Raw genomic sequence first — 19,574 nt, 5'->3', positions numbered from 1 at the left:
AAAGTTTACAATAAGTAATCTTTTAAGTACGCAAAAAATGCAATGACTCACCTGAAGTTGCAATGGCTGCAAGTGAATGGCCTCACGTCCGTATGAGTGCGAATGTGCTTCTTGAGCATCGACGGCTTCTTGCAACGAATTCCGCACTCGGAGCAAACATATCTTCCCCTTCCTCGGCCACGGATGTACGTGTAATCCTCATGAGACTCGTAGCCACCCACCAGGGGCTGCCCGGATGGACTTGTCTCCAACTTTTTGGCCTGTGCCTCCTCATTCGCCTTGGCCGCCACATTTGCCTCACTGAGAGCGGCAATCGTGACAGTGGGTGGGGTCTTTAGGGGTCCTTGATAGAAAGCACTGCTGGTGGAGGATGTCGAGGGGGAGGAAACGATTTGCTGGGAAGCGACTAAGTTGTAACTAAGTTTTCCCGATCCAGCCATGGCGGTGGAGCTGCCATTTCCTAACATCCTTTGACGGGAGTCGTAGAGTGCCATAACTTGCTTAAGTTTGAATCCAAGTGGATGTGGCTGGTTCTCCTCGCAAACCTGCCACACACTATACATCGATAGTTTGTGCATTCCTGCCACATACGAAGGCTGTGGACAGTTCACCGTACAGTAAAACATCTTTGTGCTGCATTTGAGGCCCAGATATGTGTAGGCGTGTCCATTGAGATACAGTTGCACACAGGATTTGGACGGCCTGGGTGTCTCCGGCGAGATCAGCGGCAATGTATTAGCTGTCGGTGTAATGCCATGATGGCGTTTAGGAGTAAATGTACCGGGTTTCAGTGGCAAACTAGTAGGGCGCAGAAACTTGGACTTCGCCGATGCTGAGGAACTGGCTACGGGACTGGTCTCTTCTGGAGCGTTTCCGTTGGGAGTATCAACATGTAGTGGTGTTAGGGGCAACTCTTGCTGTTTCCCAGCAATCACATTTTCCAGATTAAAGTGTCGTACTTCAGGTTCAGTGGTCTTCACATTATCCGCCATGCGTAGAAAGTTAAATGGTGCTTTCTTCGGTGTCTCCTTGCTGTTCCACTGCAGCGCTTGGCGCTGGGCAGGAGTTGGTGGCTGTCGACTGAACTCGCTTGGCACATTCTGAACTCCACCGAATGGCGACAGGGCCTTCAGTTCACCGGATCCTCCTCCCAACAGCAGCGGGCTGGGTTGCTTTCGATTTGGACTGCGACCTCGACTAGAGGGAATGGGTAGCTGCAGCTGTTGTGGCGGAGGCGGCAGTAGCGGCATTTGTGGTGTCAGACTACCGGGTCCCGGCATTCCAGGCACATGAGGTATTGGTGTTGCTGGAGTGGATTTATCTCCACCGCTCATCGGTGGCAGCGTTAGCGGATTGAAGGCAGTTATTGAGTTAATGGGCGGAAATTGAAAGTGCTGCGGACCTGAGCTAACGCCGAGAAGTCCACTGCCACTGACCAGTGCCATCAGCTTGCGCTCCTTACTGGATGATCCTGTTTCGTTGTTGACTTTGACTGAAACATCCTGGAAGCTTCCGCCGGACAGCAACGGTGTTCTAATCATCTTCGGGCTGTTGTCCAAGTCTGGACACTCCGAAATGGGTATCATGCTGCCCCCCGAAGAGGTGAATCTGCGCAGTCGCTCCTCCTTGGAGGACTGCAACTCCGGCACACTATTACTGCTATTCTGATTATTAAAAGAAAAGTTGAAACTTGTCGGTTGCTGAGAGGAGGATGCCACAACCAAATCGCTAGTCTTGATGCGTTTGGCGGGCTGAGCTTCAATCACAAATTGCCGATCCTCGTGCATTTTGGTTATGACCACAGAATCCTGGGCCTTGCGTGGTGCACTTTGCTGAGCATAGTCCACTAAGGGAGTTTTTCCCAACAATGGCCCAGGCGATGGTAGAGGCGCATCCACAAAGCGCAGTGCTTCAATCTGGGGGGCAGGTGCTGATGATGGAGCAGTGACCGTAGCTACAGCAGGAGCTGGGGCAGAAGCTGTTACAGTGGGAGCTGTTACAGTTGATGTCCTTGCTGGCGTCTGTGCTGCACTTAGGCGACTTAATACCAAACTACTCCTTTTGGTTTTCAGTTGCGACCAGGCCAACTTGGCCAGAGATAAGGGATTCTTCGAGTTGGCCATGTGGCTCTTTAGCTCTGGCAGACTCAACGAGATCGAGTTGGAGCGGAAGGGCGAAGATGCTGGACTCATTGGTGCACTTGAGCTCGCATCCTGACAGTAAGTGCTGTTGTGCAGCTTCAGATCGTCCGCACTGCGGAATTCGCTTGCACAGATGGGACACGAATAAACAGCATCATCGCCTTCGCCAATCGGCACGGCCAATCCTCGAGCATTAAGAAGTAGGTTCTTAATTATCGAATTATTAACCTGAGCAGGTGGTGGAGCAGTTTTGGAGCTACTAGTCGAATTGGTAGAAGTCGTTGGAGTCGGTGCCAGAGAGCTGGTGGACAAGGAACTGACGGGCACAGTGACCAGAGTTGGTTTAGGCTTCGCTGATAAATTCAGAGGCATAACAGGCACTGCCGTCGTCGGCTGCTCAATTTTTGCCACTGGTGTTGCAGGATCCTGGCGATATTGCAATGTTTGCATGGGCAACGGGGACGGCGGTGGCGGAAGTTGCTGCTGCTGCTTCACCGGCGTAGTCATCACTATTCCGGGCTTATAGGCATTCCTTTTAACCACCCCATTTGGTGGTTCGATCTGTTGCTGTTGGCATTCCTGTTGCTGTTGGATGTACGTATAGTAGTTCTGTTGCTCGAGCTGCATCTGCTGCTGCTGCTGGGTTATCTGCTGCTGCTGCTGCTGTGTTATCTGCTGCTGCTGCTGCTGGGTTATCTGCTGCTGCTGCTGAAGCTGCTGTTGCTGTTTCTGGAAGATGGCCTGTGCCAAATTCACTTTAGTCTCGCGCTCCGGCATCTGGGCGTTGGTGTTGTTGTGACTATTGTTTGCATGCAATGCCGACGCGTTGCTCCCGTGCTGCGAAGCATTATTGCTGTTGGCATTGTTGAAACTGCGGGAACGACTAAGCTGTTTGGGGTACTTCTTCTGCAGCAATATCTCCTTGTTTTCAACTATGGCTTCATTTTGAGAGATCAACTTGGAAATGTGCTCCTGCACTTTGGCCACATTCTGAAAAGGATGAAACCAATTTTAGTTTTGCTGTGAAAATAAACTTTTAGTGCAACACTCACTACTTGCTTGCCACCACTTGAGCTGGCAAAAGTGCTGAGATTGGCGGCGGGAGTGGGAGTGGCTGGTGCTGTTGCTACACTGGAAATCTGGCTATTGGCACGCACCAGCTGTAAACAATAAAATTATATAGATTATAATTAATCTCCGTATTCAAAAACAACCGTTCTTAACGAACCTGTTGCGGCGGGAGACTCGGAGCTTGTTGCATTGGTGGTGGCGGCTTGACCAACGGTGGGTGTTGCTGCTGCTGTTGCTGCTGCTGTTGTTGTTGCTGCTGCTGTGCCAGGTGGATTTGGAATTGCTGAATGGCTAACGCATGCTGGTGAATGGCAGCCGCTGCATCTTGGTTGTAGTATGGAGGTTGCCCCAGGTAATACACCCCGCCAGGTGGCATGGCAGCCAACAGTGATTGCTGGGCCAACAGGGATTGCTGCTGCTGCATTTGCAACTGGATCTGATGCGAGTTAATGTGGTGCTTCATCTTCATCTGCGTGCTTGGCGAAAGTGTGGGATGCGCCAGTGACGGCTGCTGCGCCAGAGGAAGCTGAATGGACAGCTTTTGCTGCGCCAATTGGTGTTTCTGCTGCTGTATCTGCAGCTGCTGCTGCTGTATCTGCTGCTGTTGCAGCTCCTTACTGCTACATGAGTACAACGAGGCATTGTGGAACTTGGGCTTATATGGCTTGTAGTCGATCGACTGGCGATGCTGGGCAGTGGCCGAGTGGTGATTGTCCGCTGTGGTGGGTGGCAATGTTCCCGCTGCCGGCGAGCCCAGAGGCAGTTGCTGCATGTAAGTGGGTAGCGGAGGCTGTTGGATGTATGCGCTCTTGGCCGCAGACAGTGTGGAAGGTGAGGGTGTGGGCGAATTGATTGGCTCGTCGTAAGGCGAACCAGCGCGACTCGGCTGCAAAAACGCAAGGAGTTACGTATGTTTCCGATAACAATCTCAGTTATTTAACTTACCAACTCTGAACTACTGTTGCTCAGCTCTGCATCCTGATCGGACAAACCATCGTCGGCGTCGGCTGGCACTTCCAGGCCCCGCGCTCTGGCCGCATGCGATCTCGAGCGGCAATGTTTGTACAAATTACTCTTCGTCTTAAACGCAATGCCGCACGTTTCGCACGGATACGGCCGTTCGTTCGTGTGGGCCCGTATGTGCTTCTCCAGCACCGAGGGCTTGGCACAGATCAAGTTACAGTACTGACAAACGTATCGTCCGGACTTCTCGCATGCAGGATTTGGCGCTGCTGCTCCGCCTGGAATTCCAGGACTCACTGTTGTTGGCTGCGTCAATTGCTGATGCTGGGCAAATGAGGCCGGTGACAGTGTGGCATTTGCTGCATGGTTGCTGTTGCTGGTGCTGTTCGTGTTGCTGTTGCTGTTGGCTAGAGGCGTTCGCGTTCTTCCCGCCGCTTTGTAGCCACTATTGCTGATGATGCTCTCCTCATGACCAATGGCATTGACATGATTGCTATTTACAAAATTGGCACTGAATTCATGTATTGCTACTGAAGGCGGCGGCGACTGTTGCTGCTGCACTTGCTGGTGGCTTTGCTGTTGGGTCATCAGATGGTGACCGTTGGCCAGCGGCGTTGTTGGTGGCGGTGAAAGCGAACTGTTTGAGGACAGCGATGTGGTGCGAACGGCATCGCCACCTGCTTGCAGTGCTCCGCCGCCATTCGTCGCACTCCAGCTGTCCACCTCGGTGGTGCTGGCCAAACGTTTGAACTTCTTGTGCAGATAGCGTGAAATATTTGACCGATCCCCCAACGGAGCCTCATCGGTGGCGGGTGTGGCATTTGCGGTGGTCTGCTGGCTGCTGATGATGCTCGAGTTGCTCATCGTGTTGGCCACATTGGGAGCCACTGGCTCCTGGTTGCTGCTGACTGCTGCCATCTGTTGTAGCGTCATTTTGCTATCACTTAGACTTGCTTTATCTCTACTCTTAAATTCATAACTATTCTCACTAATACTATTATCACTGTGGTGGTTGTTGTTGTTATTATTATTTGTGTTGTTATTGTTATTATTATTATTGTTGTTGCTGATGATGTGGTTGCTGTCAACAGTCGGCAGCGGCACCTCGCCTAGCTTATCTCGTGTGCTCGTGCTGGGTTTGCTGCTGCTGTTGCTGTTGCCACTAGCAGCATCTGTTGCTGCTGCTGTTGCTGCCGCTTTAGAGGCTGTTAATGTTGCATCTGTTGCTGCTGCAGTTGCTGATGCTGGTGCTGTTGCCTCTGTTGCTGCTGCCAATGCAATTGCTGCAGCGATGTTGGCCTTGTTGGTTGATCTCTGAGTGACTGTGGTTGCTGTTGCAGTTTCCCGATATGTCCGCTTCTTGGTTGGCGTTGCTGCTGTTGTTACTGTTGTGGTTGCTGCTGCTGCTGCTGCTGCTGCCGCTGCTGCTGTGGCACGTCGCGTATTGTTCACTTTATTGGTCTTGTACTGTTTGCCTGCGGTTTTGTAATGCTTGGCCGTTGTGGTGGTTGCATTTTCCATATTATTATCGAATTTATTATCCTGTGACGTATTTGCAGTGGGCTCATCTATAGCGAAACGAGAAGAGAGAGAGAAAAACCAAATTAATTCGATGTGTTTCGCATAATTTAATTTAAATGGCAATGCTAATTGATACATTCATGATAAGCTGATATCCCTGCTAGCTAATCCAGTGGAAGTCAACCACATCTGACCAAGTATTTGCAAATCTTCGGATGATTAAAATTAATTTAATATTTTAACTTTCATCTAATACAACCTTGCCCCCTGGCCGATGTACAATTGCGGTTTGCATTTGGGTTTCCCAAGACGAGTATAGTACACTTTTATTTCGAGCCACATTATCAGCACTAATTGGGGCTCAATCTTATCAACGCGTAGCCGAGAATGCCAGATACGGAGCACGCTAATTCTCTCCATGGCGATCAATCCGCCAGGTGAATCACAAGTTCGCAAATGCCTGTGCGCTATTGAAAATCAATTTCCCACTCTGTGAACGTGTCAACATCGATAAAGCACAGTGGCGAAAATATACGAATACATATACGTACATATATTCGCCTTGTTTCTTTTTATCAACTTTCTATTTTGAATTCCCAACTTAGCTGGGGTTCAGGCCCCACCTGCCGAAAACCAGACACAGGCGACCAAAAGATACAAAAATCCAAGAAAAGTGACAAGTGAAGTGTAATGACTGGTGTCGCTGGCATTTCGTTTGTTGTTGGGGGCTTCCTTATCACCGCTCGTGCACACATGTGTGACAACAGTGCGTATCAGTACGGTAAAGCTGCTGGCAGGCAGGTGTGTGATTAGCAATGGGATTATAAAGTGTTGCCAAATATGAAGAGTGGATACTTGAGAACTCCATTTGCTCGCATTAGTTAAGGCTTCAGTTTGAAAAACAAATCTTTAGTAAATTCTCTGTTTTGTGCATGACAAAGGAAACAAAAAGGTTAAAAATTATTTAAAAAATGCTGCTATATATGTGAGCCCCACTGTCTGCATAGATGGTATTATATGACTCGGCCGGCTGGGCTGTCGGGCGATTAGTAAGCCGGGGCAGTTCTCAAATCACAATCGCACACAGACTGAACACAAAAAAAAAAACGCTCACTGGCAACCGAGCTGGGTCGCGTTAATTGACTCGACTGCGACGACTGTTTAGCATTCAGCGTTATTATTATACACATTATACGGCATTATGCGATCGCAGCGACTCTCGTCGCGTACCAATGTTTACTCAATTTGTTATCAGCACGGCTGGCTATAAGGCTTTCGATCCGTGCGACCACAAAAAAAAAAAAAAAAATAAATAAATAAATAAATAAAAAAAAAGACAAAAATTGCCCAAAAGTTCCATTGATAATGCCAAGCTCTACATGCACACGAGGTAAGTAAGTATTTTCGGTACGTGTGTTTGCCAGATTCATTATCAGTTATCAGTGGGGACTATCGTGCGCCTGAGTCAGAAACAGAGCAGAAACGATAAGCGATCCCCATTGTAAGCCACCACCAAGTGATTGCCAATTTGCCGGAGTGCAGACGCGTTGACGTCAGTTATCCGATACGTAGTACTATTCGTTCGCAATCGTAAGGGGCTATATCATATCAGATTGTCAACTCATTGGGCAATTAAGTGGCATTCGCTGGCGATTAGCTGTTCGGGGATACAAATCCTAATTACATAATCGTGTGTAGTAAATATGTGTATGCACTCGACTTATTAATAAAACGAGTGAGTGGGTCAATTACAAGGCGCCAACTGCGCCACAATTGAAATGCATACATATGTGTGGCGATTACAAGGAATGTGGAAACAAAAGCGTAGTGTGAGCATTTTGACTAAATAAGCAGAATAAAGTTTAATAACACAACGCTCAGAATCTGTCTTTCGAAATAATATTTACATTTGTGTGTTCATTCGCTGTGCGAGAAACTACTGAAGTTCAACTGTACATAATCACAAAGTGGGCTATACATTATACAGCAGAAACTGGCGAAACTAATGCCATCATCAACAGTCACGACAGTACAATAAAGTCAAGCGGGAATAAAGAAGATAAGCTAATCAGAAGTAGGCGCTTATAAAAACGCCAGCAATTAAAACCAGAATACTCTCATATGCGGAGATACCCACACATCCAATGTGCAAACAAGAAGCGCAAAGTGCATAGTGACGTTTAAAGATCATCCCAAGTTAGTTTATCCACCGTTTAGTTTATTGTTAGCCACGTAAATCCATTTGCCAATATCATCAATACGACGTTTTCTTTATCACGAACTTTTGTTTAACGATCGGGGGGCTTCTAATTACGCCTGTTTGCCAGCATTTTGAGGCGTGAAAACGGCAAGTGAACGCGAAACACATGGGAACGTATTTCAATATATGCATGTGTACAAACTGGAACTGCATTTGCATTGGCATTTTCATTTGCATGCACATTTTTATTGAGCCAAGCGAAATACAATTGCCCCTGTTCAAAGTGCAATAAATAAAGCGCCACGAATAATCGAATAGGGCTCGGTACACTGTTACAAATATCGAAAAGTTGGTTGCAATTAGATGTTCTTCTAACTGGTAAATAAACACCTTATCTTAGTTATTAAACAACCACTTCCGCGCCAAACTTCATGAATATCTAAATACATTAATCACAATATGTTCACATCATACTAAATCATATTTACATTTGTTCAGAGAGTTTGTTTTTGGAATCATATGGAAATTCTGGCGTTAGCATTGTTTCTGGTGTAAAAAAGCTTGATAAGTTTGCTGCTCATATTGAGCACACGCTATCTCGCCTACGTCACAAGTGCATTTCGTGTTTGACTGAGTGACTGCCTGAATTCGAAATTATAATAAAACGAGAATACATATAAAAACACCCACACCAGCGCAGCGAAATAATGAAAAATAAATAACAAAATCAACGAGGTGCGGCGGCAACGGCGCCACAAAGTCCACACATCTGTCTGACGGTCAGTCTGTCAGTCCGTCACTCTGTCATTCGGTCATTCGCTCAATCCGCGCGATGACGACTACGTCATCGCAGTGCAAAAAGCACTAAGCACTCGCCCACTTGGCAATTGTTTATAATTTATTAGCAGGCAGCGTTTTACAGCAGTTGAGCAGAACGAACCAAAAATGCATATGTATAGTATAATACGTCAAAAAAAATTCGCGGAAAAGATTCCGAAATTCCAGCGAACGGCCAAAATGCGAAATGCGAAATGCCCGACAAAAATGACGAAAACGGCACAAACGGTAAAGAGAAACATACCCAAGTTTAATTGTGACCACACGCATTTTTCCGCCTGTACCGCTCATTTGCATAGTTGGTGTTGTTGTTCGTTTGGCTCGAAGCGCAACAATTGGAAGTGCACGGCGAGAAAAATCTGGCGGCGCGAATAGCGAGAAATCGAAAAGGCGACAATCGACAATCGACGACAACCGACGCGCCTGAAACATTTAAGGCAACTAGACGAGGCGACCAGCGAAATTCATTCAGAGTGTGCTCAGCGTGTGTGCTTGTGTGTGCATGTGTGTGGTGTGTGCGAAAAGAAAACGAAGAAGCGACCGAACGGGGCAAAAACAACAAGTAAGAAGCCCAAAGTCGCACTAGTCGACTACAATGTACCCTTGAGTGGCAGTAAATGTTATACTAACTGCAAATCTACGTATAATTAGTTGGAATAGGCTAAAAGTTTTGGATTTCTGCGATTTTGAGTTGAGTTTACTAATAGGAAAGTTGAAGTAGGAAAGTCTTTATGCTTAAAACTTAAAAAAGAAATTTTGTATAATGCTAAAACAGTCTATATCCAAGAATATTTGGTAGTAGCTCTATTACATCCTTAGAATATTAATTATTCGCATATTGAAAATATAGCTGTATTCAAATAAAGATAATTGGAAAGATTTCCTGCTATATCGTTTTATGATAAATCTAATAATTGGTATAATGTATAATATTAAGAATTTGTTTTAAAATATCTTTACTTATTTTTTAAATGCAATATACCCATGTTTTTATGCGGTTACTGAGTGTTAAAGAGGCGCGACGTCAGCGCAGGCAGCAAAAAAAGTACAATAATCAAATAATTGCGGCAGCTTCGTCGTCGCCCCCCGCACACTCGCACACAAACACACACACACACATGTGCTCTCAATCTCCTCACACACATTCGCAATTGTCAATCAAATGTAAGCACAGGGTCGCCACTTCTTTTTGTTCAGCTTTTGATTTTGCGGCAGCCACTGAGAAATGATCAAATCAAGCAAAAATTAAGACTAAAAAAAAGTATAAAAATTTAACAACAACAGGTGACGCGAAGTATGAAGCGAAATGAAACGAAACGAATCGAAATGAAAGACTGTCGCCAGCCAGTCAGACGTTGCTGTTGTTGCTGCAGTTGTTGTTTTCCCCCTATTGTTGATTACGTACCCCACACACACACACACAAGTGCGCTCCGTAAAACACGCGCACGCACACCAACAAACGACCCCATCGGCGACCACATTCCCCCGCACAAATATGCGAAATTTTGCTGACTAAGGAAGGTCTGGGGAGCACCAGGCAGAAAAAAACAGCAAAAAGCAAAAAGAGGCTAAAAAGCACAGCGCGATAACAACAAAAGCATTTAAAACGTAGAAGCACAAAACGAAGCAACGGAAAAAGTGATAATAAAATAATAATTGCTACAGCGCACACCGATCGCGCGCGCGAGAGAGAGAGCAGGCCAGAGTTGCCATATTAGCTGCGAGAGAGAAACCCCATCAGCACCCCCCACTCCATCCCCAATCAACCAATTCAGCACGATCTGCCCATCTGTGTATCACCTTAACTTTTTTATAGCTAACCTTTTTTTTGTAATTCATTTAGGATTATCGTAGAGGATATCATTTAGGACATGGAATGTCATTTAATAAACAAGTCTGGTTTTGTAAAATTCGACCTTCATTAATAGTAAGCTGTTATTTACTAAACGGCATCCCTTAATTACCTACAGGTATTCTTAGCTTTTTTAGATCTGGCTACTTTTCGATGGCAGCAGCACTGTCTGCCATGTGGCGACGAAGCCCCACAGCCAGAGCCAGTGCTCCCCCGCTCTCCGCTCCATGCCTCTAGCGGTTCGCTCGCGAACATGACTAAGCCAAACAACTTGACAACACTGTCGGGAATTGTTGCTGCTTTTGAGTCAATTCATAAGAAACGAGGAAACCCGCCGCCATATCGTTGTTGCTGCCGTATTTATTTACGTACACATGCCTGTGTATTATATGCATGTGAGTTTGCTGGTGTGTTGGCATGAGCATGAATCAAGTTAAAAATTTTAATAATTTTGCCCGATGTTGTGGTTGAAAACGAGTTTAGCTTGTTGAGCTTGGATGTGTGTGTATGTATGTATTTCAGTGCGGCTACTTGTTTTCTTCAGTCTTCTTCTTCTTCTTCCTAGTCGTCGTCTTCTCTTCTTCTTGCTCCAGCTTGGACACTGCGATAATATTTTACACTCATGCACACATACATTTACAGAACGACGAACAGAAGAGCTTGATAAGCGCTTTGTGCGCCATCTCCCTCTTTGGAAATTGTATGGCAAGGGGAAAGGGTAGGCGGCTGTGACGTACCCGTGTCTCACTGTTATTGTTGTTGCCCACTCAGCCGTGCTGAAGTGTTATAGGAAATCAAATTAAGGCGATTAAAGAGCGAGTGCATGCGCTCTCGAACGAAAAAAAAGAGAGAGAGAGAGAGTGACGATCGCTCTTGACGGAAGATAGAAGATGACTGCTTAAGTGGGGCATTTGAGAAGATTGATACCCTACGATGATAATTACTGTCTATCCTTTGCCTATCTTATATATACCCTTTTGTACTTTTATGGTATAGTTCTGCTTTATCTTTATAAACAAAATGCTAATGCATGCTTTGAACAGTAATATTAGTTTTTTATGTAAAAGGAAAGTTAATAAGATTTATTTTTACATTTTTTCGTGTTGAAATGCACACAAAGTACGTACTATTTACTGGTCAACCCATAGTGTCCAAGAACTGATAAGGCTAGGACAAAGACATCTTGCCTTTGAGCAGAACTTTGTCATTTGCTGATAAGTTTGAAAGCGATTCGAGCCAAGTCGGTATACAGTTTCATTTATTTATTATTTACTTAAAATGGGTTTCCAGTGCAGAATATTGATATAAACAAGCACAGCGTTAAACTGGCAATATATTATGGGGAATTGCGAAAACAATTCTCGAAAAGTGCTCTGACGTCGGTCTCTTGACTAATCTGGCGTGCTTTTCGAGAAATAGATTTCGATTTCGGAGGCTTATCAATCGACGAGGCGTGGACTCTTCATTCGTGGAAAGTGAAAGGTCAAGGTACGCTTACGGAAATTGGTAAATAGATAAGACATTTCGATGGAATATTTGTTTGGGTCTAGGTCTATAAGCCTCTTTGCAGGAGATCCATTTCGTTTATCTATCGTCGAATGAGTAAGCAGTATATTAAGCGATTTGGCGTACACAACAAAATTCTCGGCATATTATACACTTTTCACATTAGCACGGAAATTCCCAAATTTTGTTTGACGTCAGCAGAGAAAATTTGTAAAAATTTCTCGAGAGTAGAAATAATGTTCTTTCGGTACTGAAATGTTTTCCGATTGCCAAGGTCTCTGGGTTTACATTGTACGTAGGTGAAAAATCTGTATAAACAAAATTGATTTTTGGCACAGCGAAACAAAACAGTTTAAACAATATAATTTAGCACTTTTTAGACATGCCTTTATAGATTTATGGACTCTTAAAATATATTTAATTTAATTAAGTTGCCTAAAGGAAAAGCTTTAAAACTTAAAAAAAAACATTCAATTTTGCAAATGAATAATCATATATTCTCGAATATTATTATGATTATTGCTTGGGGGCGCGATAATCGTAAATATGAAATGAGTTCAAAGTAAATATCGACTTATTTCCTTCTCCCCATTGCGAAATTTGTATGAGAACCCCTTTAAATATAGGAATTCGTGGCCAAAAGTGTTAAATAATTGCCAGGCCAACAATTTTTTGTTTACACACAAAGCGAAACGAAACGGCAGAAGATCAAGAAAAGCAGACAGAAATCGTTCGATAATTTGTGTTTATTTTTATTTTCCACTGTCTTTGACTTTTGACTTTGCTCTGCTGGCTGATAGAATGTGATTTTCACGATTTTCTCGATTTTCTTGATTTTCAATTTTGTTTTGGTGCCGCCGCCTCGCTAGAAAAGTATTTTTAAATGCTCCAACTACGTAAGACGACATTCAAGTGTTTTATTTTAGACAGTAGACGGTATAGAGCCAACTAGTCGTCTATATATACACACACATTGGCGTCTATATATCTGCATAAATATTTTTAGTTGCCTCTATTGGCCTTTTGCGTTAGCACATTTTTGTTAAATATTATCTATTTGTATTATGCTTTATGACAGCCAAATGGAAAACTCGAATCACTTCGATTACGCAATTTGGCGCAGCCCATAACGATCATAATTCAATTTCGAATCTTGAAACATTTTTGATATTTCAAACTTTATGGCGCCGCAAAAGCAAAGAATTTTTTTTTTTTTGCTCTAATGTCACGTTATTTCGTATTTCGGGGGCTAATTAAATTAAACTGTTTATAAATACTTGTGCTCTATCAAAGGCCACCAAAACAAACGATTAAAGAAAAGAATCTCCAAATCGTGCATTCGAGCGCAAACAAAAATGTTTCCCAGCGCCAAGCCATCAAAATAATTTTTCACAAATTGTGTGCGTTGTTCTTTCTTGAGACTTTTTTTATTTTTTTTTTCTTCTTTCTGCTTGTCTTGGCGTTTTGGCATTTGAAGGACGGAAATACGTTGGCGGCGTTGTGAATTTTTGCATATTAGCAAAAAGTGAGAAAAAGAAATAGCCATAAATACACAAAAATTTTGATAAATTCAAAGCGCTTACGTAGGCAACTCATGGGGCTATGCGAATGATTCGCTTCGATTCAATTCGATTCGATTCGAATTGAGCCGATGAAATGTATGCACAGGCATGCGCATTGGGCGTGAAAAAAAAAAATGGTAACAGATTTCCAGACTCGCACCCAAAGTATCTGTATCTGTGTCTGTGTCTGTGGCTGTGAGTGCGGAGTATCTGTTGCTCTGTAGCTCTGTTGTCAAGGTCATGACTGCTCTTTAGGGGTTGCCCCGTCGATAAACATGTGTCGTCATTCCCCAGGCGGCAGGGCATTCCTCAAAACTCACAAGCGGCACACAGGCAGCAAAAGGCGGAACGTATTATAACTGTTGCATGTTTAATTGTTCGCAAAACACTTGAGAGCAGCGCAGTGTTAAGACCCTGAGATACGTACGTGTACAGTGAAACTCCGCCATGGGGAACCGCAAACTGAAGTATTGACAATCTGATTTCTAAGTGATTGTATATAGTTTCTAAAAATCGGTAAATGCTTAATATAACTTCTGTGGCATAGTTTCTAAAGATTTCAAGCAGCAAATGTGTGAGTTCGGTTCGAAACTTGCAACACATTGGTGTCATGCTAGAAGTTTCCACTGTGGCAGCAGGAACAGCAACAGCGATTTCGGCTGAACGCCCCGTGGTGCAGTCTTAAGTGGATTTCCACCTTAAGTTGCATTAGTATCGATGTTGTTGCTGCTCACGTTGCACACCGATGTGGTTGTTGTTGCTGCTGCTGCTGCCGCCGCTGCTGGCGTGTCAATGACGTTGCAAGCCTTTTGTTTGTCTTTCTACCTAGCCAGGTATCCTGGCGCCGGCTTAATTTACGAAAAGGTAAAGGTAAACGGCAGGTAAAACGCCTCAAAGTAGTTCAAGTCCAATCAGCATGCTCTCCCGCTCGCGCACGCACACCAGCCAATGCACCTTTTTACCCACACCAATGCAGAGATTATCCATCCACTCACCCGCACACGTTGCTCCTCTTGTTGCTGTAGAAACTAACACTAATACTAATCTGAGAGATATTGCGGCCCGGCCGCGCGGGGTTGCCCAGATTTGAGTGTTGTTTTTGTGTTGCTTCTCCTTCGGTATTGTATTCTCTTGAGAGAGGGGGCAGGGGGTGGGGGGATCGCTCTTTCGACTTTTGTTTATTTTGAATTTTCACAGTTTTTCTTGGAATTCCTTCCACACTCGCTGGCTCACTCGCACGCACTTACTCACTCGCTCTCTTTTCTATTTCCTTTACTTTTTAAGAGAGATACTTTGAAATTTGCACTTTGATTCCGTGCGTGTTTTCGTATACTATTTTCGCTTTTGCACCGCAGCTAATTAGCATATTATGACATTCATTTCGCTGTAACCTTTTCCTCTTCGTGGCTCTTGCTGTGCACTCTTTTGCGCGCTATGATCTAATTTGATTAATACAAAACTTGTTGTGGCGGCTGCACTCGCACTTCTCGCCCACACACACTATTATATACAAACATACGTGCACACACAAGTATGCTGAGCACAAACACACGCGCGATTGTTCCGTTCTTTTGTGGTTTCTTTTCTGCCTTTTGTTTATGTTGTGCTGCGTTGTTGTTTATTCCGACTTGTTCGAATTAATTCATCGCATCGCCGAATAATTAACTAATAGCCACGCCGCACCGAACAAGCGAACAACCGCACCGAACGACGAAAGATCGAAGAATGGCGGGCCTCGACTGTTTTTTTTCGCCGTCGACGCTGGCAGCGACGCGGGCAGCGCAGCAGGCACCGACGCTTAACCCTTGTGTAGACTTTCGAAGAGCTGCAAAGTGCAGGTGCCAACTCTCGGTTGATCTTGATCATAAAGTTCTAGTTTTAACGCGGTTATCATGATTTAGTTTATTTAATTTTCGTATCTATATAAGCATTACTTAAAAGTTTATTTTTTATTATTAAAATATGATATTCTTACATATTTGGGATCCAGATTAGATGTTTCTGCAGTTTTATTATTAAAGCTAAGGCGATAAGTTATCAACACCATTTGAGACATTCCGTATTACCATTTGCTTAATCTTTATGACATTGCCATCAGATAAAATATTATTATTTTATCCGTACCTTAACCCTTAACTAGTAATGATAAATGACTTCATATTCATAATGGCATCATTTCTTAGTCATTAGGAAATACGACACAAAAAAGCACATATTATAAACATTTCTATTATTTCACATATGTTAGCAAATAAGGCTATGTTTTTTGCGATTTGTGCACTATAAAATACACATCCAAGGGTTAATGGAACCGATCAACTGTTTCTCTCAATCAAACGTCGCAGTGTGGGCAAATATTTGTGGATCAATTCGCGCACTGCACCCAAAATCACAATTTATTATAGCCATTAGGTATTTATGCTCAATGGCTAGCATATGGCTTTCCGTTTACATTATTCCGTTGCATCATTCAACGGTTGGTTAACTTACCCCACAACGCCTGAACCGCCCCTGGGCGAATGATTAACAATACCCGGCAAGAACAAGAACAACAAAAGGAGAAACAGAACACAACAAGAACAACAAGTGAACTGGCGTCGCCAAGTCGTCGGCGTCACCGTGCCTGTGTGTGTGTGCGTGAGTGTGAGTGAGCGCGACTGTTGCGTCTGTGGTGTTCTGAGGGCCTGCCATCTCTTTCCGGCCAACTTGATATTCGTGCCCCAGCAGACATATGGCGCTGTTGCGCTCTCTTTCCACGAAATGAGCAAAATCACTTTCCTCCTCCTTCTCATCATCTCTCCTGCTGCTTCTTCTTGCAATACCGTGGAATAGCGAGGTATAATATTTCAAATTAACTCAAATCTATAATAGGATAATCATTTTAATAATTATGATATTGACTCAACGTTATGTTAAGACCATAATTATTTGCAATGGGTGATAATAAAAAAGATAAAAGAAAATAGAACAAACAATTACATTTGTATGTTGTTTCGGTAGTACGGAATTAACACAGGGTATTCGCCTGTCGACTACAACTAATGTATCATTCCTTCTGGTTTCTGTTGTACTTCGCTGCGTATTATTCTAAAGCGAGGGAAGCCCGCCCGCAAAATGTGCTATTGTTATTGTTGCTCTTGCTTTTGTTAAATAAAACCAAAAAAAGCAAAAAAATAGAAAAAAGAGAAGAAGAAAAACGCATAAAGTGAGCGCCGCGTTCTTGGCTTATTAGATCAATTGGTTTTGCACTTTTTGCCTCCGTAGTGTTGCGCTGCCTTTTTGTTGAGTTTATTTATACAATTTATATTCTATTTACCCCGCTCCGCGCAATTTTTAGCGTACAGTTTTTGTTTGCTAATTTATAGTGGAAGATTGTTTTTGGGTTGGGCAATTGCAGAGCGCGAGGTTCGAAATTGATTTTGGCTTTTTAGGTGTCACATTCAATTAACAGCAATTATTTTGGAGTAGTTTGAATGTTATTTATAAACTGGGGGAAATTGTGCAAAATATTGATTATACATTTTAAGTGAGCATTCATTTTGTATTATAAAACACTTCACATACTATAATTGTGTTGCATTTTGAATGAAAAACTCGAGTTAACAATAAGCGCATCCATTGAACTGTTAACAAAATCAGTTCGATATGGATATTAATTTGTGGCAGCCGTAAAAGCGTTTCATAAATCACTTTCCCCTTTCCCACAGCCATTAAAAATCCATCGACGATAAGAACAGCGAATTGCCCAAAGAGCTTGACAACAACAACAATGGTATCAGAAACGCTGAAAGTCCCCCGAAGTCTGAAACTTTCTGTGCCAAATCGAACGGAAGCGATTCGATAAGAACTATCATCACACACACAAGCGCTCTCAATATGGAAAATCCATCATACATACAGATGTGTGGAATATATTCCATGCCATAGGAATAGTTTTCGATGTGTGCTCAGATGTACATTTATTTGGACAGTTGACGTACGATAACAACGCTCGGCACTTGGTCGGCGATGATATCACGAAGAAAGGTAAACAATCTAATCAATAAACACAATCAAGCGAGGACGAGTGGTACGCACTCATCTATGAAAGCAACACGTATGTACATACATATGTATAGAAGTAGACGAGTCTACATACGCGTAGAAATGTACACGGAAAGAAATTGGTCATTGATTCGGACACTTTGTCATATCAAACATGAGTCCATCCTGTGACATCAGATTTATATTTTGAAACATCACGAAATTGTTTCCCTATCGTGCAATAGGTTTTTGATAAGATTATGATGGTTTCGATAGTAATCATAAATAAATTTATCTATCTAGGAAATCGATTCTTCTCTGTTTAATTCCGTTTTCACAATTTATTCCTTTGTAGATCCAGATCTATAATACCACGTAGCTAAACAAGTATCTAAAGTATCTCTAGGTGCATGCATTTGGTATCCGTATCTGTGTAATACCAATTGTTGGTACTCGTGGTCGAACTCGTACGATTAATCGAACAGGCGACGCTGCCACATGCACGCGACGATTGATTACAGCAATAAAACGTCTATCGCATCGATTGATTTAAAAATATAAACCCACACACACACACACACTCTCAGTCCCTCGAAGCCATCCCAAATGATCGGCAATTGGGCTGCACGGCAACAATTAACCGGGCATCTGTGTCCGTGTATTTGTGTATCTGTGCGCGCTGCGGTGTATCTGTGGCAGTGGCAAGTATCTGCGAGTCTGGCAAACATAAATAGGCACAAGTGGCCGGCCCCAAAAGTGCAGCAAAGCAACAACAACAGCCAGCGTACGTCGCCCCCGATGGGTTCTTACTCATTCACGCATTGGGTAATCGATACACTCGCAGACACACATGGAGAAACGCTGCTCAGCCGCCAAATGAAACCATTAAGCGCTACATAAAGCAGTCCACGTCGGGGGAAGTCGGGGCCAAACGCGGGTCAAGGGGGTGCGGAGGGGCATGGAGAGCGGCTGGGGCGACGCTGGAAACATTGCAACCAGAAGCTACGATCGCCAGTGCCGCCAAACTGGCGACAGTGCCACACAGGCAGAAAAAGTTGTACTCTTGTGAATTTACCACTTATATTTACGATATCTTAAAGTTTGAAAAATATAGATACATAAGTATAAAGATACAAATATAGATACATTAGTATAAAGATACAAATATACCTATATAGTAAATTTGTAACAAAGATACATAAGTATAAAGATACAAAGATAGATACATAAGTATAAAGATACAAATATAGATACATTTATAAATTTGTAACTTAGGTACATAAGTATTTAGATACAAATATAGATACATATGTAAATTTGTAACATAGATACATAAGTATGAAGATACAAATATAGATACATAAGTATAAAGATACAAGTATAGATACATATGTAAATTTGTAACTTAGATGCATAAGTATAAAGATACAAATATAGATACATATATAAATTTGTAACTTAGATACATAAGTATATACATACAAATATAGATACATATGTAAATTTGTAACTTAGATACATAAGTATGAAGATACAAATATAGAAACATATGTATATCAGTAAGTATCTAATGTAGCCACCTAGACTTTCTGCGATTTTAGTTATCATGTTAAAATCAAGATATATTCCCATTATTGCTGGATTTTCTCTCAGTGCAACAGTGTGGCTCCAAACTCCGGCGCAGACAGACAACGCAAACAATCAGAGAGCTGGGCAGCAGCAACAACACGGCGACGTGATCATGTCTGGCCCGTTCAGCAGTTCGTTCAGCCGTTCAGCAAATGTTGGCGACGTCGTCGTCGTCGTCGCCGTCGCCGCTCGGCGGCTCCAACTTTGTTATTATTACCGCTCGTGCACATGCCCCCAACTGCCCACGATTCGATGTTGCCGCTCCGCT

General features: G+C 43.3%; 1 protein-coding gene and 1 long non-coding RNA gene across 5 annotated transcripts in view; one reads left to right on the top strand and one right to left on the bottom strand.

Moving 5' to 3' along the window:
- The window catches only part of LOC6733937, a 45,974-nt gene that overhangs the window by 2,895 nt on the left and 23,505 nt on the right, over nucleotides 1-19,574 (bottom strand). For 2 of the 4 annotated variants that reach the window (XM_039292294.1, XM_016167826.3), the window contains exons 3-6: nucleotides 4,158-5,743; nucleotides 3,370-4,098; nucleotides 3,194-3,301; nucleotides 52-3,131 (exon numbers count right to left, since the gene is read on the bottom strand). In XM_039292294.1, the coding sequence (XP_039148228.1) occupies nucleotides 52-3,131; nucleotides 3,194-3,301; nucleotides 3,370-4,098; nucleotides 4,158-5,743 (5,503 nt within the window). Of the gene's footprint in view, nucleotides 1-51; nucleotides 3,132-3,193; nucleotides 3,302-3,369; nucleotides 4,099-4,157; nucleotides 5,744-8,977; nucleotides 9,212-14,649; nucleotides 15,420-19,574 lie in introns of those variants that run through there. The other 2 variants (XM_016167825.2, XM_016167824.3) reach the window with 2 other exon arrangements.
- On the top strand, nucleotides 10,737-18,909 carry LOC123327120. The gene is made up of 3 exons (XR_006541590.1): nucleotides 10,737-10,981; nucleotides 17,362-17,680; nucleotides 18,033-18,909. It is a non-coding gene; the product is annotated as an uncharacterized LOC123327120 (long non-coding RNA).

The sequence above is a fragment of the Drosophila simulans genome, chromosome 2R (genome assembly GCF_016746395.2).
Source record: "Drosophila simulans strain w501 chromosome 2R, Prin_Dsim_3.1, whole genome shotgun sequence".
Taxonomy (NCBI): Eukaryota; Metazoa; Arthropoda; class Insecta; order Diptera; family Drosophilidae; genus Drosophila; species Drosophila simulans.
Note: the sequence above shows the minus strand (reverse complement) of the source record. Positions and strands in the feature narration are given on the sequence as shown.